The following is a 24,158-nucleotide window of genomic DNA, read 5'->3' as shown; positions in this document are numbered from 1 at the left end:
AGACGTTGAAAACAGCTCATCATCTCCCGATCTGTCTGGTTCAGCATTAGACGTTGGAAACAGGCTCTCATCATCTCCAGTGACCTCTAATGCCAATCATTATCCTACTCCACCAGGTTCGATATCGTTTGATAATCAAACACCTCCTACGGCAAGCCAAATTTTAGAAGCTTTCCATCCATCATACTGCCCCCCGCCCCCACCTTACTACCCGTCACCCCCCTCAGACTTGAACGAAGGAAGAAACAAATATTGCAAGCGTCGTCTAGTCTTGATAATCATCATGTTGATCGTTTACGCTATGATCATCAATGCTTTTGTCCATCTCTACTACAAACCCAAATATCCTACTGTCTCCCTCACCTCTGTCACCGTATCCTCCTTCACCACTTCCTCCAAGTCCTCCACCATCTCCTCTGATATCACCCTCACAGTCACCCTTAAAAATCCTAACGAAGACATGGACATTACTTATGGCGGAATAGACTCCCATGTTCTATATCATGATGATTTCATCGCAACAAACGACTACCGTAGTTTTGTTCATAACGCTGGGGAAACTATAAGCAAGGTGATAAGGTTGGTAGAAGAGGATGGCAATGTCGATGCCCACACAATCAACGCAATTGATGGCGATGTAGCAAACAATCATGGGGTGGTGAAGTTTGAGGTGAAGATGGAGGCATTATTGGCTTTTAGCAAGATTCATTGGATTCCGGAATTATTGGCTGTGTCCTGTCCTGATGTTAACATTCAATTCGAAAACGGGACGACGAAAGGAACAATGGTCGGGCCTGCGGTTACCTGCAGTGCTTTTTAATGCTAGTGAAAGGTTTGACTGAATTGTTTTTTGTGTAATCTAAAGAGCAAGTTTTGTTAATTAATGTACTTTTCGCGTATCATGGATGGATTCACTATACATTGTTGCCTGTTGATAATACAATATACAAATTAACTTAAAATGGTTGTGGATTTATAGTTGTGTTTTATGTGCCAGTAACACAATATTTTATGCTCACAGTATATAAGGATGATGCGAAGACAACTTCCTTTCTAGCAATCAACAAAATTGATGTGCACGCAATGCAAATACATTATTACAGCGTTCGTTAATCCGAAATGTGCTAGTGATAGATAGGTTAGTTGAAACCTTTTTCTCCCCTAAGAATCCATTCTACTTTAATGCTTGTCCTCTCCGTTCTTTTGATCTGGACCAACACGCATTACTTATTTCCTGAGCAACCAAAACAATGACAAACGACACAACTAACACCATTAGTAGGGTCTGTTCAGAAAATTTGAAAGTTTCAGAGGATTTCGTGGGAAACTCCCAAAGTTCAGGGGTTTCTTGTTTTTGTTTTTGGGTGGGGTTGGGCCGGGGGTGCAGGGTGGTCGCCCTTAGGGCTTGTTTGGTATAACGGTAAAATGTGTTGAACTTTATCCTGATAAACTCTCTTTTAAATTTAATCATATTTGTAGGGCTATCCATTTAGCCCGCCGGCTCGCGCCGTCCGCGAAAACCGCGGGGCCAGACCGGGTTCCGGTCGCGGATACGAGCGTCTTGTCGCGCCTGTTTGTTCGCGGGCCAAAATATCCAGGGTGCCCGGCCCGGCCGCGACAGGTGACCGTGGCGGGTAAAAGCCGGACAGGTCCACGCAGCCGGTACTGCGACTTAGACAATCACATTTGTGACGCGTTTTTGTGCAAAAGCAGTCGACAAATGTGACCGTTGTGGCGCGCCGCATCAATAATGGAGTTATGTTTAGCGCGTTTGACGCGACTTTTGTCCCGGGAAAAAACGTATAAAAAGGTAAAACAATAACAGGTATTTGTTATTTGTCTAGAGAGGGCTGTCTCTATAATAGAGTAGATGGCTGCCTCTATAATATTAACGGGGGGGGGGGTCAGTTTGTTTTCCATCACACCAAAACTCATATACTTCTCTCTAATACTCTCTAACACTCTCTTATACTCTATTATACTCTTTAATAATCGCTTTAGCTCTCTAATTCTTCAATCAAATGACTTCCGGATTTAATTATGAAGAGCAAAACCTAACTCCCAAACTTGAAAGGAGCCCTCCTACTATAGCTACTCCTACCGATCCTAGCGATGTTAATCTCGGATCCGGTGGCGACGATTCTACACATAGAGCTCCTAAAAGGCCGAGATCCGATGTGTGGAATTTTTTTGATAAGATAGACATCACCAAGGATGAACACGGTAGGATACTCATCCAGAAGGCTAAGTGTGCATTGTGCAGTAAGATTTTCTAAGCTCATCATAAGAGCGGCACCAATCACCTCAAATGCCATTTAGATAAATACAACAAAGGCCAGACGCCGCAAGGTGATATCCAACAATCTATGATCTCTTAATCCTCATCTTCTGGTAGTCTCGGTAGTTGGAATTATGACGCAGCCCGTGTTAGGAAACGCGTCATCAGATTTATCATTCTTAAAAATCTTCCTTTTAAATTAGTAGAAGATGATGAATTTGAAGATTTACTTAGAGATAGTTTTTACCCCGCGTTTAAAAAAATTTCTCGTCAAACTTGTCAACATGATATTTTAAAACATTATCAGGATGAACATGTAAAAATAATTTCTTATTTTCAAAGTTTAAATTATAAATTTTCTTTAACTTCTGATATTTGGACATCTAGAGCACAAATAGGTTATTTATGTATCGCAGCACATTGGAAACTTAATGCGGCATAAACATATACCAAAAAGGTTGCAAGTGTACAACCGTGTCAAGTTATAGTATAAAGATATCGATCCCACGAGGAAGGTGTTTTGTAGGAGAAAATGTAAAATCGATTCTTATGTTGTGTGCGTGACAAATAAGATTGAAGAGTGAATGTGATTGTGAAGAGATTGAGAGAGTAAAAATGGTGTGTAAGTAGGTGCAAAGTGTAAGTGAGAGTGGATTTGAAAAAGAATGAGTATGATCAATAAGGTGAGAAGGAAAAAATAAATAAAATCAAGAAACAAATGAAAAATCAAGAATAAAGAATAAAATTCAAGAATAAAAGAAAAATACAAGAAATTAAAGATGGTGGATTCAATTATAGATATGGGTAATCTAAAATTGAACCCACTTCTTAGAAAAAGGGTGATTCCCTAGAGGGTTCTAGCCTAAAGGCGAATCAAACAAAATAAAAATAAACAAAAAGAAAAACTAAACCCAAGAGGGTTCTAGCCTCAAGGTGAATAGTACAAAAAATTAAAATCTAACTACAAAATAAATTACAAAATCTAAACTATAAAATAAATTGCAAGAATTAAAAGAAAATAAATCTACTCTATAAGCATGAAATAAATCTAATCTATAAGCATGAAATAAATCTAAGGCAAGAGGGTTCTAGCCTCTTGGCTATTTAACAAGAAAATAAAATCTAACTATAAGCATGAAAATAAATCTAACTAATAAGCAATAAAAGAGAAATAAAAGAGAAAAAAGAAAGAAATGCAAACCTCTAAATAATTCTTCATCTCCATCTTCATCATCCAACAAAGAGAAAAAATATTTAATGTGGTGAAAAAAATTATTATTATTAATTGTAACAAAAAGTTATAAATTTGGAAGACCTTCTCAATTAAGAGTAGCCCTCCTCTCCAAAAGGAGTTACAAAAATTTTCACACCTCTAACCCTTACTCTTTACCCCTATTTATAGTAAACATCAGTGAATGAGAGCCATTGGATCAAACTTGAGCCCCAAGACAAGCAAAATCAGCCATTGACGCGCGCTACAGTAATCCGGCATCGATGCAAGCATCGATGTAGGTATCGATGCCAGCATCGATGCCCACATCGATGCCGATATCGATACCCACTATTTCCAAATTCTGATTTCACGGATAGCTTTGTCTCGTCGAGATATGCGATTTTCATATATTATATGTTAAATTCCGCCTTCCGGATTAGGAGATATCGTCATTTCTTTGTGGCCAACCATTTTGAATATGATTTCTTTTCATATTGGATTTTTGATTTTCTCCGGCTTCTACATGCTACACGACTTGATTCTGGGCTTTTGAATAATTTGGAAATTGATTTTACAATGGGCTTCTTTGCTTCATTTCTTCATTTAATCAATGGGTTTTTGTTGAGAGATGAGAGTTTGAGATTTATTCTTCATTAACCTGCAATTAAAAGATAAAAATAATTATTAGTGGTATATTTATTCATATAAAATAGATAATGAGGGTATAAAATTATAATAAAATATGATTATCATACCCCGCATTTAAAAAAATTTCTCGTCAAACTTGTCAACATGATATTTTAAAACATTATCAAGATGAACATGTAAAAATAATTTCTTATTTTCAAAGTTTAAATTATAAATTTTCTTTAACTTCTGATATTTGAACATCTAGAGCACAAATAGGTTATTTATGTATCATAGCACATTGGTTGATGAAAATTAGCAAATGTTTAAAAGAGTTGGTTCCTTTATTGTAATTGAAGAGTCACATACTGGTATTAATGTTGTAAATTTAATATTTGAAGAACTTATGAAACTAGAAATTTTAGAAAGAATATTTTCTCTTTCACTAGATAATACAAGTAATTATAATATAGTTGTTGATTTTATCAAAACATATCTGTCATTGCCATGTCATGGTGATTTTTTTTATATTAGATGTATCTGTCATATTTTAAATTTAATTGTTCAAAGTGTATTTACTGAAATTAAATCCATGATAGAAAAGGTTAAGACGGTAACTTATATGCATAATGCTTCTGAACAAAGAATTAAAAGATGGAAACAATTCTTTAAAAGAAAAAAAATGTAAAGCCCAAACTAATTCTAAAAGATGTTGACCGTAGGTGGAATTCCACCTATGCAATGTTAAGTGTAGCAATAGAATATAAAAAAATTATAAATGATTTTATTGCTTATTATTATTCTAGTTCTAGCTCTTGTAGCACCTATAGAATAACTGAAGATGAATGGATAATTATAAGTAATTTAAAAGAGATGTTATAAGTTTTTTTATGATGTTACAATATTATTATCTGGCTGTTATTATCCAACCATTACTTTAGCTGCTTTACAAATTTTAATTATTCAAAATTTTTTTGGTAAATATCATATGGATGAAACTTTTGGAGATATAAAATTTTCAAATGGAAAATAATTTTAATAAGTATTTTAGGCATATTCCTACAATTTTTGGTTTGAGGGTTCTTATTGATCAGTGTTTGAAGGATATTGGCGTTCGAAGTTTGTTAAATTCACTGTATGGTAATCAAGTTATAGACTTAGATGATGGATCCACCCTTACTGTTATTCTCATCATAATACTATTAGAAATTATTTTCAAAACTTATATGATGAGTATGTAGCTAAACATGGTGTAGCTGCATAGCAGTCTACAGCTTCGACTTCTTCGAGCTCAAGTCGAGCTAAAAGTGTAAGTTTTGATAGGTATGCAATAGTAGCTGAGCTAACTGGTGGATCTGGACTTGGATCATCATTGGAGGTTTCTGAAATAGATGAATATTTATCTGTTTTTTTAGTTAAATGTTAAAATAATAATTTAGATATTTTGTATTGGTGGAGAGTATATGGATCAGTTTCATATCCTATACTTTCTACCATGGTTCGTGACTTACTAACAATGCAGGTTTTGACGGTAGCTTCGGAATCCGTTTTCAGCATAACAAGACGTTTGATCGACGATCACAGGACATCGTTAGATCCGTATACTGTACAGGAGGTGATGTACTTACAAGATTGGTGGAGGTACGGAAGAGAACGCAAGGAATCGATCGGTTGGCTGAGATTGAAGATAAATTTAAAGAGTTGAGACTAGCAGATAGATATAAAGATTAAACAATATTTATCAAATTATAATTTTTATTTCTTTGCTGAAAATTTGTAATGAATTATTTTAGAAACAGTTACAAATGATAGTGATATAGGTGAGTAGGTGCCAACCTAGTTGGGATGTACTCATATATTGTGATGTGACGAAATACGAAATAAATTTATACTTATAAATGATTTATTAATTTATTAATAAAGAAGTCATTTTTATCGTCTTTCATTTTAATAATTTTTTGTATTTGTAATTCATGTAATTTCAAGTGATTAATAATATTATTGTTTTTATTAAAATTTTGTGTAAGTTTTTTATGTATAATTGAAAATTTAAAGAGATTAAAAGTTTTTTTAATAAAAATAAAAAATAAAAAAACCGGGCCGGCACGGAGCCCGGCCCGCTCAGGCCTGGGCCCGAGCTCCGATTTTGCTCGGCCCGGGCCTACCCGGATGGACAACCCTACATATTTGTTATCATGTTAAAATTTCACCAGGTTAAAAGTTTACCTATATATCGTGATAAGCTATAACTAAGGGCCCGTTTGTTTGCACGAAAGTAATTATGAAGTAGCTGAAGTAAACGAAGTAAAAGCTACTTCTGTTATTTCCAAGCAAAAAAATATGTTTGGTTCTTTGAAAAACTTACTTCTATTACTTTCTTAAATGCTTATGTGACGCTTACGTGTCATCCTTACTTCCAAAATAGTTTTCCAATCCTTAATACTCAGAAGTAGCTCGGAAATAGTTGAAATGCATATTAATTAGGAAATAAATAACTTTTTTTATTAATATTTACTTTATCGGTTACTTCTAACAGATTTTCATTAATAAAATTACTTCCTAGTAATATTTCCAAATGTTATACAAACAAAAAAAGTAAATGAAGAAGAATAAGTTCTACTTCCATTACTTCTAAAAATATACGAAACAAACAAAAAAAATGCTATGTCCACTACTTCCTACTTTATAGTTTTGAAAGTTATTTCTATAAAATATTTCTTACTTCTAATACTTTCATTATCCAAACGGGGCCTAAGTGAAGAGGTAGGATAAAAAATGAGGGCGTTTAGCCTTGAATCATTTAACCATGTGTAATTATACATAGTTCCGAAAAAATTTCAAAACTCACCACAAAGCCCCCCAAAAAAAATTACAAATATCCCTCTATAAAATAGAAAATTAGAAACCCCCAACAATTCCAAAAATACAAACAAACCCTCAAAATTTTCAAAAAACGTAATACATTCCTAAAAGTTCAAACATACAATTAACACTGAAAATTTCATACCTTAAACGAAGTCCTCTAAAAAATTTTAAATTTATAGAAAATACCCTAAAATTTTTAAAATTATAAAAAACACCCTAAAAATCAAATTAGAAAAAACAAGCTGAAAAACTCAAATCTAAAAGGTCATAATAAAAATCAGGGAAATACCAACAGCCCAAAAAGTTTTAAAATTGATAGAAAACACCCTACAACTTTAAAAACTTGCAAAAAACTGCATAAAAATTTATAAATGTAAAAAAATGATAATTTCAAATATAAAACGATAAACTGAAAATCAAAGACTTACAAATAGCCTCTTGAAAAGTTATAAATTTGCAATAAACACCCTAAAAGCCTTAAAATTTGGTAGGAAATACCCTCAAAAATGTACAACTTGTAGAAAACGGTTGAAAATTTGAAACCTAAAACAGAACATTGAAAATCTATGAATTGCAAACAGCCACTTAAAAATTTAAAATTTGTAAAATACACCCAAAATTTTCAAAGTTGCAATAAACACCCTCAAAAAATTTAAAACTTACAAAAAGTCTGAATATTTCAAATCTACAAAAACTACATTGAAAATCTTGGAATTACAAATAGCCCCCTAGAAATTTTGGTATTTGTATAAAGACCCTAAAACTTTTAAATCTTACAAAAAAAATCACTAAAAATTCAAAATTTGAAAAAAGAGCCTGAAAACATCAAAAGAAGAACAGTATACTAAAAAGTACTACACATAGCCCCAAGTACATTTTTGATTGGTAAAAACAACCTAAATCTTTCAAAAGTTACAAAAAATAACCCAAAATTTAAAATTTTCTAGAAATTCCTTGAAACTTTTTAACCTACAAACAGTAAATTGAAAATCTAGGATTACATACAGCCCTTGAAAATTTTGAAATTTGTAAAAAATACCCTAAAACATTCAAAAATTGCATAAAACACACTAATAAAATTTGTCTTTTACAAGAAGCAACCTGAAAAGGTAAAAAATTATAGAGAGATTTTTCCTTTTTATTTCAATTTTTGAGGAAGTTGGCGATTTTTAAGCTTTTAGGATGTCTTTTAGGATGTTAGCGATTTTTAAGCAACCTGAAAAGGTAAAAAATTATAGAGAGGTTTTTCCTTTTTATTTCAATTTTTGAGGAAGTTAGCGATTTTTAAGCTTTTAGGATGTCTTTTAGGATGTTAGCGATTTTTAAGCAAGATGTCTTTTACGAATTCAAAATTTTTTAGGAGGCTGCTTGTAATTCCTAGATTTTCAAGATTCTGGTTGTAGGTTTAAAATTCTTATAGTTTTTTATAAATTTCAAACTTAGAAGGTGTTTTTTTCCAATTTTTAAAAGTTTTAGAATGTTTTTTGCGAATTCTAAAATTTTTAAGGGGCTGTCTGTAGTCCTTGTTTTCTATTTTCTATATGTAGGTTTGAAGATTATTTTGCAATTTTTAAAATTTTGGGGGTGGTTTTTTCAACTTTTAAAAGTTTGAGTGTTTTTTTTGAAATTTGAATAATTGTTAGGGAGCTATTTGTAATTCTTAGATTTTCTGCATACTGCATTCGTTTTGAATATTTTAGGTTTTTTTTTATAAATTTTGAATTTTCAAGTCCTTTTTGTAATTTTTAAAAGTTTCAAAGTGTTTTTGCAAATCACAAAAATTTTAGGGGACTGTTTATGAGGTTTGAAATTTTAGAGTTATTTGTCTGTTATGAACTATGAGGTTATTTTTGTGTTATTTTTTGAATATTTTTCGATTGAGCGTGGAGAGATCCATCTAAGATTAAGTTTTATTCTTATTAGAAGTTTATACTAAATATAGGGCAAAATGACCAGATTGGTATATTTTGTAGAGGCTTGGTGACAAGTTGGTATATTTTCTTTTAGTTTTGTCAGATTGGTATATTTTCTCAACTCCGGCGTCATATAGACCTTAAATTTGGCCGGAGTTACTGTTCCGGCCAGTGCTGATGGGATTTTTTGCAAAAAAACCCTTATCAAATACAGTTTCCTGCTCTTACCCCCTCTCCCTCCTCCTCCTCATCCTCTTCAAACTCCCCCTCTCCCTCATCCTTCTCATCCTCCCCCTCCTCCTCCTCCTCCTCCTCATCCTCTTCAACCTCCCCCTCCTCCTCTTCCTCCCTCCTCCTCCATTCGCAACAAACCACCACCAAGCCAAAACCCTAGACTAAACCATAAACCAATTCACAGAGTACAGTGTAGTAGCAATCAAGAACCCATCAACTGCCACAATCTCGCCTGTAGTGTCCATGATGATGTCCTACTCTGAAGCGGGGATCACCGATATCTTCGTTATCCGATGGCACATGTGCTTGAAACCTTGACATCGAGGGCCGTCGAAAGACAATCGGAGGAAGCTGATGAAGCTGGAGTTGTCACCGGAGGGGAAGAAGAGCCTGGCAGCGAAGAGATCGGAGCGGGAACGGAGGGCGCAAAGGTGGTTGCTGGCAATGGGGTCGGTGGCGGGAGAGAAGGAGCAGAGGACATCGACCGCGAGGGCGGAGCAGGAGGAGGAGGGGAGGAAGGAGGAGGAGTCAAGGAAGGAGTTGACGGCAGCGAGGACGGAGGAGGAGGAGAGAGGCGGAGGGATTTGGAGGGAGGGGAGGAGAGATAAAGTCGGCCACGGCACACATACCGCTTCGACCACTGCAGGTTTTGCAGTAGCTTGTTTTCGTCAAAAGTTGGTCTCGTTGTGGAATTCATTATATCTTCGGTCGATTACAACAAATTCAAAAGAAATTGCCTTTTTATAAGACTTCTTTTACACAACAAAATAAAAATTATAACTTTTTAGAAACAAACGCAGGATCGTTGTTTGGATCGCTGCTTGCCTTGGAAAACCCAACTGCCCAGCAGTTTCCACCATAACTGCCTTCCCACGTTTCAAACTCCGCTATTTTGACAGTTATCCATGTGATTCTCGCCCACGACGTTCCCCATGTTCTTTGACAGTTAATGGACACGTGTACGGCAGTTATCAAGGTGGTTTTTGACCATTTCAACACTGTCTCGCTGGCGAGACAGTAAAACACTATCTCGCTGGCGAGACAGTAAAAGACTATCTCGCTGCGAGACAGTAAAGACTGTCTCGCTTGCGAGACATTAAAGACTGTCTCGCTGGCAAGATAGTTCATGTCTGTCTTGATTTTTCAAAACAATATGAGATCAACTCTTGTAATTTTTTGGGTGATCCTCTCTATGTTTGGGATATCTATTAGTATTTTTTAACGCCTACAGATACCCCCTCCAAAGTATTCCAGACTCATTCTTTTATAGAGGAGTCTGGGATACTTTGGATAAGATAGATTTACTTACGATCCCTTCAATGCTTGGTTGAGTAGATCGTGTAGAAAAATCCATAAAATGGCTTCGGCTCTTGATCTCTTCATCCTTTAGCCTATTCAGTTCTTTGTAGAATAGCTAATACTATTTCGGTATGCGTTTATCGCTCGACCATTATCGAGATCTTGAATCGAAGCTGGTATCTCTTTGATTTTTGTTACCAAATTGATACTCATATACTCGTTGAGAGCTATTTAGGTTATTCTTAAGAATATTCTAAGTGATATTCTCCAGAAACTTCCCGTTGGGGGTAGGGAAACAGTTTAAACTCGTGTACCTATTGGAGTATTCATGTTATTCTTAAGAATATTCTGAGTGATATTCTCCAGAAACTTCCTGTTAAGATTAGGGAAATAGTTTAGACTCGTATACCTATTGGAGTAATACGGTCCCTTTTTTTGTTGGTAGAGATGAACCTAATGATGGAGAGGAAGAATTTTATATTCTATCTCCTGGTCTCTTGTTTGTTGGTAGAGATAAACCCGAAATCGGAGAGGAAGAATTTTATATTCTATCTCCTGATCTCTTGTTTGTTGGTAGAGATAAACCTAAAATCGGAGAGGAATAATTTTATATTCTATCTCCTAGTCTCTTGTTTGTTGGTAGAGATGAACCCGAAATCGGAGAGGAGAAACTCAAAGTGGGATCTTCACTTAGAGAATCTGGACTGGTTTGAATAATCCTGACTGTCATAAGGTTTGATTATTCAATTCAAAAGTGGACTTCTCGTTCGTGGAATGAATCGAGAAGAGATGTTGGTTGTGGTCCTAACTGTAGTAAGGTTTGACCAAGTGGGAGTTTTGAGGAGATCTTAACTGTTTAAAGGTTTGATCGTTCACTTTGTGGACCTCTCGTTCATAGAAGGAATCGAGAGGGGATTTTAGCTTTGGTCCTAACTGTTTAAAGGTTTGACCAAATGGGGGTTTGAGACGATCCTAACTGTTTAAAGGTTTGACCGTTCAATTTGAGTGAACCTCTCTCATGGAACGAATCGAGAGGGGAATTTGGCTTTGGTCCTAACTGTTTAAAGGTTTGACCAAATAGGAATTTGAGACGATCCTAACAGTTTAAAGGTTTGATCGTTCAATTTGAGTGAATCTCTCGTTCATGGAAGGAATCGAGAGGGGATTTTGGTTTTGGTCCTAACTGTTTAAAGGTTTGACCAAATAGGAATTTGAGACGATCCTAACTATTTAAAGGTTTGATCGTTCAATTTGAGTAGATCTCTCGTTCATGGAAGGAATCGAGAGGGGATTTTGGTTTTGGTCCTAATTGTTTAAAGGTTTGACCAAATAAGGGTTTGAGACGATCCTAACTGTTTAAGGGTTTGATCGTTCAATTTGAGTGGACCTCTCGTTCATGGAAGGAATCGAGAGAGGATTTTGGCTTTGGTCCTAACTGTTTAAAGGTCTGACCAAACAAGGGTTTGAGACGATCCTAACTGTTTAAAGGTTTGACCGTTCAATTTGAGTGAACCTCTCGTTCATGGAAGGAATCGAGAGGGGATTTTGGCTTTAGTCCTAACTGTTTAAAGGTTTGACCAAATAGGAATTTGAGACGATCCTAACTATTTAAAGGTTTGATCGTTCAATTTATTTGAGTAGATCTCTCGTTCATGGAAGGAATCGAGAGGGGATTTTGGTTTTGGTCCTAATTGTTTAAAGGTTTGACCAAATAAGGGTTTGAGACGATCCTAACTGTTTAAGGGTTTGATCGTTCAATTTGAGTGGACCTCTCGTTCATGGAAAGAATCGAGAGAGGATTTTGGCTTTGGTCCTAACTGTTTAAAGGTCTGACCAAATAAGGGAATTCGAAACGATCCTAACTGTTTAAAGGTTTGATCGCTCGATTTGTGGGCCTCTCGTTCATTGAAAGAATCGAGAGGGGATTTTGACTTTGGTCCTAACTGTTTAAATGTTTGACCAGATGTGAGTTTTGTGAGGGAAGATTGATCTAAAGAAGTGATCGAATCTCATCTCAGCAAAGTTTGACCAGATGTGAGTTTTGTGAGGGAAGATTGATCTAAAGAAGTGATCGAATCTCATCTCAGCAAAAGAGTATTCTGAAATCACCGTGGGGATGTAGTGTTTATCACTTTGTTTGTAGTGATCGGGTTATCCCTAAGAAAATTACATATAACATTCTTTTGAGAACTTCCCGTTATTTGAACTATCCACCCCCAGCTTCCTTCGCGAAATTGGGTCTAACATTATACTGAGATACATGACCGGGTTATCCTTAAGAATATTATGTGTAAAAATTCTCCAGGAACTTCCCGTCAAGAGTGGGAAATAGTTTAGACTCATATACCTATTGGAGTATCGAGGAGCAGTTTATACTCATATACTCTTTGGAGTGAGGGAAAACAGTTTATACTCTTGTATCCGATGGAGTATGGGGTCATTTTTATTTGGCTTGTTTTGCCGTTATGACACCGGAGTCGATTAAGGCTTGGATTTTGTTTTTGAGTCCAAAACAAACCTTAGTGGGATGAAGAACCCTTCTGTGGTATGCACAGTAATTTGGATCCGTAATCCTTTTAGCTCCCTCCTGATCTTTAATAGGTGGTAGCTCGATCTTGTCGTTGGCGAGGAGGTATTTCAAGATGGCTGGAGTTTCATCATCTTTGAAAGAATACTCCTTTTGGAACCTCGGATCGAGAGTCGCGTTCACAGGAATTGCGGATGTCGTCGGTTGACCTCTCTCAACTTTCTTTCTTTTAAGAAAGTGTTCAGCTTGTTCGCCACGTAGTTTTAACTCTTTCCAAGTTTTGGATGGTACGACCCCCAAAGCTTCCAAGACATCGATGGAGAGATTATTATGGCATGTTTACAGGATGAACTCCTCTGTAACAGGATCTCTGCAATTCATTGCTTTGTTACGGAAGCGCTTGACAAAATTATCAACTGACTCTCCGTCTTTTTGCTTCTCATCTAGAAGGGTTCCGATCGATACTTCGGTGTCATCATCGAAGAAATTGTTGAGAAACAAACTTTCCATGTCATCCCAACAATTGATGCTTCCTGGCTTGAGGCGTCGGTACCAATCGAAGGCGGGCCCACGAAGGGTGCCAACGAATGACTGGACCATTAAAGCCTCGTTTCGGTACCAATCGAAGGCGGGCCCACGAAGGGTGCCAACGAATGACTGGACCATTAAAGCCTCGTTTCCAAAAATTATGCCCAAATAAGACTTGAAATAAATCAAGTGCTGAGTAGGCGAGCTTTTCCCGTCAAACGGTGTGAAGTTAATCAGATTGAATTTTACCGGGTACGGTATTGAATCCCATTCTCTTGGGTAGGGATATGGAATACCCGTCTTTTTCACTTCTTGAGCCATCATCAAAGCATTGACTTTATTTTCAAGCTCTTTCATTTTCTCGTCATCATCTATGTCTTCATTTGAAGGACATTGAGGAGAATGAGTTAGGCCACCCCCTGTAAGAGGTGTCATTGAACCACCCCCAATATCGTTATTGGGAGGGTGCGTTAAACCACCCCCAGCGTTATTGCTGTTGGGTGGTGTATCAGCCATAATGACTTCATCCACTTCTGGATCACTATCATCTGCCACATTCTGAGTGTGACGGCTGGATTCAGCTCGCTGACTGGACTCAGGAGGTTGAGGCCGTTGAGTTAGCAATTCTCTCATTTGTTGGATAGCTAACTCCATCTCTGTCTTCATCTCAGCTCTAATTTCTTCACGTTACTTCGTTAGAGCTTCTTGAAGCATTTGAGCAAATTGATCAGAGGTGATCGTGAGGACTTCTCTGGTTTGTCCTGTGCTAGATACCGTACCATCTGAAGCGATCGCAGAACAAGTGTCCGAAAGCTCATCCTCTGATGACATTCCTTCATGCATTCTCTTGTAGTCCCTATGTCTGATGGCTCCTAACTGGAGTCGGGACATCCGTTTGGCAATTCTTGAATTGACTTTTCCTCTCAGGGAAAAGTCGGGATTTGATTCACTTGAATGCCATTTAGATTTTCCTTTATCAGCCATGTTAATGGTGACTTCAGGGAATTCGTCATCTTGGACAACTGATCTTCTTTTGTGAAAATGTCTCGGCTTAGGCTTCGACATTTTGGTGAAAAGACTGTGGAATACCGACGACGATAGCTGGAGTTCTCTTTTTCAATTTAGGGCTGAGGTGAAATAGGGATTTTGAGGAGAGAGACGCTGATATGGGGAAGGGGGTATTTTGGGGTTTTTGCCTTGATTATGTATAAATACTACTGCTGAAAGTATTGTATTTTGGATTCTTCGTGGGATGGCTTCTCGTTTTGCGTAATTATATTCCGACAATACTGCTCTAATGAGTCGTGCACAAAAACAATGAGAGCTTATCTCTCGAATAATTCTCTTTCGAAATCTATTCAAACCCACAGCTTGATAGTACGATTCATCGGTATGATTGCCGGAAAATCCTATCGTCTGTTGGTATGACCTCCCAGGTATAACGATGTCTTTTGGCAAGCTTTCCCCAAATTTTTGCAGAATGCTGCAGATTTGGGGAAGGCTCCCTATTTTTTTTCCTCTATCCATATTTTGGGGAATGGGATGGTAAATCTGTTGGACCAAAAAAAGCCCAAAATTCTCCAAAAGTGAGAATTTCAATAAAATGGGGAAGCTGTTGGAGATGCTCTAAGATCGTGATTCCCTAACCTTCAATAGGACGAATAATTTTTTTAATGGAAAATTTAATCGGATGAATACATATAGTACATAAATATTTTCTGCGTCTTTACTTGGTTGTTTGTAGGATATAGGCAAAATGGCCAGATTGGTATATTTTGTAGAGGTTTGGTGACAAGTTGGTATATTTTCTTTTAGTTTTGTCAGATTGGTATATTTTCTCAACTCCGGCGCCATAAACCACCCCCTTGCGGGTGTGGAGTCTTAACGGGCTCCGAATGCTGATTTTGCACAACTCCAGACTTTGAAATCCAAACTTTGCAGAGTTTTAGTGATTCTTTGGCCACCGTTTCCTTGTTTCCTTCTCGTCTTTGTTGTAAACGAGCACAGGCATGAGCAGCGTTTGTACGACGCTTTTGTATGTGTTCTTTGAGGGTCGAGCGAGCCCTTTTGACAAAAGTCCATTCATCTGTTGTGAGTTGTGCAGAGATATGAGTGGTTGGTTGTTGAGACAACTGAACCACTCGATGCTTCCTCAACTTTAGGTCCGCGTGATAACAAACCCCGTCGGTTTGTTCCAAGGCCTTAGCTATTTGGCGAGCGCGGCGATTTTCTTTTAGTTTTGTCAGATTGGTATATTTTCTCAACTCCGGCGCCATATAGACCTTAAATTTGGCTGGAGTTACTGTTCCGGCCAGTGCTGATGGGATTTTTTGTAAAAAAACCCTCATCAAATACAGTTTCCTGCTCCTACCCCCTCTCCCTCCTCCTCCTCATCCTCTTCAAACTCCCCCTCTCCCTCATCCTTCTCATCCTCTCCCTCCTCCTCCTCCTTATCCTCTTCAACCTCCCCCTCCTCCTCTTCCTCCCTCCTCCTCCATTCGCAACAAACCACCACCAAGCCAAAACCCTAGACTAAACCATAAACCAATTCACAGAGTACAGTGTAGTAGCAATCAAGAACCCATCAACTGCCACAATCTCGCCTGTAGTGTCCATGATGATGTCCTACTCTGAAGCGGGGATCACCGATATCTTCGTTATCCGATGGCACATGTGCTTGAAACCTTGACATCGAGGGCCGTCGAAAGACAATCGGAGGAAGCTGATGAAGCTGGAGTTGTCACCGGAGGGGAATAAGAGCCTGGCAGCGAAGAGATCGGAGCGGGAACGGAGGGCGCAAAGGTGGTTGCTAGCAATGGGGTCGGTGGCGGGAGAGAAGGAGCATAGGACATCGACCGCGAGGGCAGAGCAGGAGGAGGAGGGGAGGAAGGAGGAGGAGTCGAGGAAGGAGTTGACGGCAGCGAGGACGGAGGAGGACCACCAAATCACAGATTCTGATTGAATCGTGAGGGATTTAATGATTCTTCCTTCGTTTATCGAAGTGATAATTTAAAACGATATCTTATCAAAGTAAGATAGTCGTTCTTCTTAAGATCAAGTCAAAGCTCGAATCTTAAGGAATTGCCGGAAGCTCAGGAACTCTGCTCTCTCTGCTCCAAAGTGCTAAAAAATGACCAGCCCTTTCCCTATGAACAGTTAGAGGAAAATGAGCTCGCAAGACAGCATTTGTTGTCTTGACTACCGAGACAGTGTTTGCTGTCTCGGCGGCCGAGACAGAGTTTACTGTCTCGGGTTCCGAGACAGTAAACACTATCTTGGAAAACCCAACTGCCCAGCAGTTTCCACCATAACTGCCTTCCCACATTTCAAACTCCGTTATTTTGATAGTTATCCATGTGATTCTCGCCCACGACGTTCCCCATGTTCTTTGACAGTTAATGGACACGTGTACAGCAGTTATCAAGGTGGTTTTTGACCATTTCAATACTGTCTCGCTGGCGAGACAGTAAACACTATCTCGCTGGCGAGACAGTAAAACACTATCTCGCTACGAGACAGTAAAAGACTATCTCGCTGCGAGACAGTAAAGACTGTCTCGCTGCGAGACAGTCAAGGATGGTGTTCATATCCTCTCTCTGTCTCTTGGTGGAGGACCTGAAGAATTCGATGTTGATGTTGCCGCTATCGCCATGTTTGTTGCTGTTCGCAATGGCATATTTGTCGCATTTTCTGTAGGCAATAGCTGGCCAGATGAAGGATCTCTCGTTAACATTGCTCTGTGGATCACGACGGCCGACGCTGGATCAATCGATCGCAAGTTCCCTATGCGTTTCACGCTAGGGAACGGTGAAGTCTACATTAGACAATCTTTATATCAGCAATCACCAAACTTTACAGGATTTGCTCCTCTTGTTTATGTGCCGCAATGTTTAGACAGTAAAGACTGTCTCGCTTGCGAGACAGTAAAGACTGTCTCGCTGGCGAGACAGTTCATATCTGTCTTGATTTTTCAAAACAGTATGAGATCAACTCTTGTCATTTTTTGAGTGATCCTCTCTATGTTTGGGATATCTATTAGCATTTTTTAACGCCTACAGCTAATGCTAATCTGTTTGGTTTTGCAAATGGAACTGCTCGAGGAATGGCAACTCGAGCCAGGTTGGTTATGTACAAAGCTTGCTGGGGATTCTATGGATGACCGGTCTCTGACATAGTTGCTGCCATCGACGCTGCAGTCAAGGATGGTGTTCATATCCTCTCTCTATCTCTTGGTGGAGGACCTGAAGAATTCGATGTTGATGTTGTCGCTATCGCCACGTTTGCTGCTGTTCGTAATGGCATATTTGTCGCATTTTCTGCAGGCAATAGCTGGCCAGATGAAGGATCTCTCGTTAACATTGCTCCGTGGATCACGACGGTCGGCACTGGATCAATCGATCGCAAGTTCCCTGCGCGTTTCACGCTAGGGAACGGTGAAGTCTACGTTGGACAATCTTTATATCAGCAATCACCAAACTTTACAGGATTTTCTCCTCTTGTTTATGTGCCGCAATGTTTGATGTCTGATACAGAAATAACACAACTCGTCAAGGAAAAGATCCTCGTATGTGAAAATGCATTTGTTGAGCTCGGTATGAAAGTGGCTAAATCCAGAGGTGTCAGTCTGATCAGACTCAATGGCAATTATAGCGGCGAAGGAGTTATCGTTAAAGCATTCACATTCCCAGGTTTGACATTAGGCTACTTTGAAGCACAAAAGTTGATCAAATACATAAACTCAACCTCAAATCCAAGAGCTTCACTTCAATTCGATTACCAAACTGTTATCAGAGAAACCCGAGCTCCAACAGTCGCTTGCTTCTCATCGAGAGGTCCTAACTTTATCCAGCCAGAGATTCTCAAACCTGATATTCTTGCTCCAGGCATGAACATCCTTGCTTCTTGGCCTACTGAAACTCCTCTAACTAGAAGCTTGAAAGATTTGAGACGTGCAGGCCTCAACATAATCTCCAATACTTTGATGTCCTATCCTCATATCGCTGGTGTCGCTACGCTTCTCAAAGCAGAACACCCAAATTGGTCGCCAACAATGATTCGATCAGCGATGATGACCACAACGTTCCCACTCGACAGCAGCTATCGCCCAATTTTCCTCGACGAAAACCTAAAGCCTGCGAATGCACTAGCAATCGGTGCATGCCATGTCGATCGTGAGAGGGCGAAAAATCCAAGGCTGGTGTATGACCTAGGAGTACAGGATTACATCAATTTTCTCTACATAATGAATTACACCGAGACACAAATTAAGAGGTTCATGCCAGAGCCAAGCTCGTGTTTGAAATTTGGAGGAGGGGTGGGAGATCTCAACTACCCGTCTTTCATGGCGATATTCGACGCAGAGACAAAGGAGAGGACGTTGACGAGGACCTTGACGAAGGTCTCGGAGCTGCTCGAGATGAACTCGCTTCCATCGTAGAGAATGGGCGGAGGTGGAGAGGGCCGAAGGAGGAGGAGGAGGAGAGGAGGGAGGGGGAGGAGAAGATTGAGGGGATTGGGAAGAGGGATGAGGAGGGAGGAGGAGGGAGAGGATGAGGAGGATGAGGGAGAGGGGGAGGTTGAAGAGGATGAGGAGGAGGAGGAAGAGAGGGTAGGAGCAGGAAACTGTATTTAATGTGGGTTTTTTTTAAAAAAAAATCTCATCAGCACTGGCCAGAACAGTAACTCCGGCTAAATTTAAGGCCTATATGGCGACAGAGTTAAGAAAATATACCAATCTGACAAAACTAAAAGAAAATATACCAACTTATCACCAAGCCTCTACAAAATATATCAATCTGGCCATTTTTCCCTAAATATAGGAATGCTTTTTGCCATTAATTTTTTAAGGGTAATAATTATCATGTTAAAATTTAACCCCGATTTCTGAAAGGATAAGATAACCTCTTAGAAGAATCAGCAACCTCATGTTCTAAAAACCGCTCCAACAAAACACGAGATGCTTGTTTGAAGTCATAACTAGCATGAGGAAGATTACAAAAATGATTAGGAGGAGCATGAACACTGCGAGGTGGATTTATATAAACCACTTTGAAAAGATCACCATTAAGAAAGCAATTCTTAATGTTCATCTGATATAAAAATTACTTTTGAGCAACACCAACATTAATGAGAGTGTGAGTAGATATCATCTTCGCTACGAGTGCAAATATTTCCTTATAATAAATGTCATATATATTCTTGAGAGATCTATGAGGAACAAGACGAGCTTTGCATAGCTCGGCAGACCCATAAGACTTGGTTTTGATCTTGTATATCCTCTTAAAACTAACAGACCGTACACTAGAGGGTAGTAATACAAGATCCCAAGTATGAGTATGGTTGATAGCCTCTAGTTCTTGCATAGTTTGTTGCTGCTTCAAAATTTTAGAATAAGCACATGTAAGGCACACTAAAGTGAAATAAGAACGATTATTAATAAAATACACATAACATAAATAACAAGTCATGGAAGCTAAAGGAATAGCACCCCTTGTTAGTAAAGTGGTTTTCTCCCTATATTCTAAGGATGGTGCCAATCATGTTACTCATATTCCCTCCTCCCATGCCTCCAAACTTATTAAAGATCTACACTCCATTCATCAGATCTTTTTTAGCTTTGTCAGATGGAACATGATAATCATATTTTATTACAATTTTATATCCTTATTATCTATTTTATATGAATAAATATACCACTAATAATTGTTTTTATTTTTATTACAATTTTATATCCTTATTATCTATTTTATATGAATAAATATACCACTAATAATTGTTTTTATCTTTTAATTGCAGATTAATGAAGAATAAATCTCAACTTCCCATCTCTCAACAAAAACCCATTGATTAAATGAAGAAATGATTCAAGAAGCCAAAGTGAATTTTTTGACTTTTTGAAGGCCCAAAGCAAAAAGATTACACCAAGGGAAATGGAGACCGGCTGCTGGATTTTGGAGTTGGCTTTTAACATAATTGGGCCGAAAATCAACTCAATGACCGGACAAGCTGTTGGAGACAATGGGCCGGAGATTTTGATTGAAAATCAAATGAACAATGGGCTGGAGATTTTGATTGAAAATCAAATAAACAATGGGCCGGTTGATTTTCAAAAATGAATTGAATTGGACTGCTGGACTCAAATCCAAGAAAGGGGCCAGACTTGATAGGATGATGGAGATTTGGAGTTGAAAATCAAATTGGGCCGGTTGATTTTACATTGGACTTGGATTTTCATCAAATGAAAATCATATGAAATCAATGAGCCTGATTTGCTGCAGTGGACCGAATTTTGCAGCTCTTCAATTTCGGTTTTTTTTGAAAATCAAATGGGAACTCATTTTGGGCCGGCTGCTGCATAAATGAGACCAAAACTTATTGGACCGGATTTGTAAATGAAAATCAATTGGACCTCCTATATTTGGGCTAGAGAAGAATAAAAAGCAAATTCAAAGGTGGAGATTGTTGCTTGGGGCTCAAGACAAATCCAATGGCTCATATTCATTGAAGATTACTATAAATAGGGGTAGAGAGTGAGGGGTTAAGGGTGTGAAAATTTTTGTAACTCCTTTCGGAGAGGAGGGCTACTCTTAATTGAGAAGACCTTTCAAAATTATAACTTTTTGTTGTAATTAATAATAATAATTTTTTTACCACTTTAAATTTTTCTCTTCTTCTCTTTGTTGAATGATGAAGATGAAGATGAAGATGAAGATGGAGAATTATTTGAAGGTTTGCATTTCTTTTTTTATTGATTATTAGTTTAGATTTATTTCTATGCTTGTAGTTAGATTTTATTTTTTTTGTTAAATAGCCAAGAGGCTAGAACCCTCTTGCCTTAGAGTTATTTCATGCTCATAGATTAGATTTATTATCATGCTTATAGAGTAGATTTTTTTTTGCAATTTATTTTATAGTTTAGATTTTGCAATTTATTTTGTAGTTAGATTTTAATTTCTTGTACTATTCACCTTAAGGCTAGAACCCTCTTGGGTTTAGTTTTTCTTTTTGTTTATTTTTATTTTGTTTGATTCGCCTTTAGGCTAGAACCCTCTAGGGAATCACCATTTTCTAAGAAGTGGGTTCAATTTTAGATTACCCACATCTATAATTGAATCCACCATTTTTAATTTCTTGCATTTTCTTTTATTCTAGAATTTTGTTCTTTATTCTTGATTTTTTTATTTGTTTCTTGATTTTATTCATTTTTCCTTCTCACCTTATTGTTCATACTCATTCTTTCTCAAATACACTCTCATTTATACTTTGCACCTATTTACACACCACTTTTACTCTCTCAATCTCTTCACAATCACATTCACTCATCAATCTTATTTGTCACGCACACAACATAAGAACCGATTTTATATGTTCTCCTACAAAACACCTTCCTCGTGGGATCGATATATTAAATACTATAACTTGACACGGTTGTGCACTTGCAACCTTTTTGGTACATGTTTATGCCGCATCAGAACATTGACGACGGTCGAGCATGTAGGTTCTGGATAGACAAGTGGTCGGGTTCTAATTCACTGAAAAGTATATACCCTATAGTATATAATCGTGCATTCTCCTCTAAATGTGTCATTCGTTCCCAAGGTATCAAGCTCAACAATGAGTGGAAATGGCACGCCATTCTAAGGAGAGGTATCACTCTAGAGGACAGGCAAGAGACCCTCAAGCTTTATTCTTCTTTGGAACAATTCTCCTGCAATGATAGTTTTGCACCAGACAGTTTATGGTGACCTCTGCAATCTTCCGGTCAATTTTCTGTTAAATCTTTATACTCTGCATTGACTTTTGGGGGTATAAACTCTGTTCTATACAATTTTATTTGGATATCTCCAACTCCTCTGAAAGTGAAGATCTTCTTTTGGATTGTTAGTAAGCATAGGCTCAACACCAGAGCAAATTTGGTCTCTAAAGGTTGGTCCGGAGACCCTCGATGTCCATTCTGTTCACTATGTATTGAGGATCTGGACCACCTTTTCATTAAATGTCCCTTCGCCATCTCCGTTTGGACTGCCCTTCTCCCTAACAGCAATCCAGCTTGCTGGTATCATCATTTAGATGATCTGATTCTTCTCAAGGAAAACCATGGGCATTCCATCGATATCATGCAAGTTTGGAAAGTTCTTCTACCTTGTTGTTGTTGGTGGATTTGGAATTGTCGTAATTATCTTATTTTTTTAAAGATAAACTGCCTAATCCTGATAAGCTTGCAGCTAATATAGCGAGATACACTCTGCTATGGAGAGGTGTTGAGGAAGATCGGCTGGCTAAAAGGATTCACAAAGCTGCAATCAAGTTGAAATTTGAAGAAATTGCTAGAAGGAAAGCAGAAGATGATGTTGGAGACAACTTTCCGCGAGATTAAGAAGTGTATTATCTTCTTGCTTCCATCTTTTGTTTTTTGGAACCTATGAAACACTCTTGTCTCAGTGAAACCTTAGTTACCTGTTGATTCTCCAGTAATGTTGTATATATAACTGGTTTAGTGTTGGGAAGTTAGGGTAGTAGGGCTATGTCGGAACTCAGGGAGCTATGGGGTTGATAGGTGACGACTAGGTCCGCTCCTTATCTCCCTATGATCTCTCTGTTCCCGTAGCTTATGTTAACTTTGGGTTTTTTGTTTTTTGGTTTTTTTTGGGTATAGCCTTCTGTGTCTATTTTGTATTCATCTCATATCCAGTGCTGTTATAATATATGAGCAGGGTCCTGTCCCTGTTTTTCAGTTCAAAAAAAAAAAAAAAAAAGCTAAAGGAGTAGCACCCCAACCATCAGAATGTACTAATTCAAAAGGTTTTATGGAAACATGAGTACTAGATACTACGGCAAGACAGATTGTCTAAACGACATCCATTACATTGAGATAACTTAGAAAATAGATGAACATAACATGTTTGGTTCGGTCACAATACTAGGAGGTGGAGTAGAAATGCGTTCCAACCATTGATGCCACATATTAGGGTTGGATATTATGGAGGCAGTTGAGGTAGAAAAATATAGGTGATCCAGATGATAAAATCCATTCACTCTGTAACATATGCCCCAGTCTTCTTCCCAATATGATCCAAGACAACACAAGAAGAACGTGTGAATGTAATAGCACAACCAACATCAGCCAATTGGCTTATGGATAGTAGCTTCATGTGTAGCTTAGTATGTAAAATGGAAGAGAGTATTAAGACAACTAGAGGGGTCAGAACTTGGTGTGACATTACCACACTAAGTTCCAACAAGAGGAGTTCCATTTACGATATAAAAAAATAATATAAAGATCATGGCGGAACAAGTGAAAAATTTAACACGGTAGAGTGATCAAAAGTCATATCGTGAGAGACACCTTAATATGGTGAGTCACCTGAATCGAATATCCAAGGAATGGAATCAACAGTCGTCATTAACAGGATTGTGACGTCAGAATCGGACAGACACCCATTGAACCAAGGTTCTTGGCAACCAGGTTTCCGATCATACAAATTTGGACACCTGAGAAAGATCTATAATAGGCCGTGACAATTACATAGCCTGGTAAACCAATGATAATCTGCATTAAAAACAGCACGTTAGTGCAAAAATACAAAGACCATGTCTATACTTGGACTATAACCACCATATATCACAACCTGGATTTATTACACAAACCATGCCAAAATTAGAAACTCCTGAACA

General features: G+C 38.0%; 3 protein-coding genes across 3 annotated transcripts; all 3 read left to right on the top strand.

Moving 5' to 3' along the window:
- Window positions 226-820, top strand: LOC109832261. The gene has a single exon (XM_020399688.1). The coding sequence runs from the start codon at window positions 284-286 to the stop codon at window positions 818-820; it is 537 nt and encodes a 178-aa protein (XP_020255277.1). The 5' UTR covers window positions 226-283.
- On the top strand, window positions 9,424-9,738 carry LOC109835043 (glycine-rich cell wall structural protein 1-like). Its single transcript, XM_020403042.1, has one exon. The coding sequence runs from the start codon at window positions 9,424-9,426 to the stop codon at window positions 9,736-9,738; it is 315 nt and encodes a 104-aa protein (XP_020258631.1).
- On the top strand, window positions 17,135-18,921 carry LOC109835042 (subtilisin-like protease SBT1.5). Its single transcript, XM_020403041.1, has 2 exons — window positions 17,135-17,381; window positions 17,660-18,921. Exons 1-2 carry the CDS (start codon window positions 17,135-17,137, stop codon window positions 18,919-18,921), a joined length of 1,509 nt encoding a protein of 502 aa, XP_020258630.1.

The sequence above is a fragment of the Asparagus officinalis genome, chromosome 3 (genome assembly GCF_001876935.1).
Source record: "Asparagus officinalis chromosome 3, Aspof.V1, whole genome shotgun sequence".
NCBI lineage: Eukaryota > Viridiplantae > Streptophyta > Magnoliopsida > Asparagales > Asparagaceae > Asparagus > Asparagus officinalis.
This window is presented reverse-complemented; position numbering and strand designations above follow the sequence as displayed.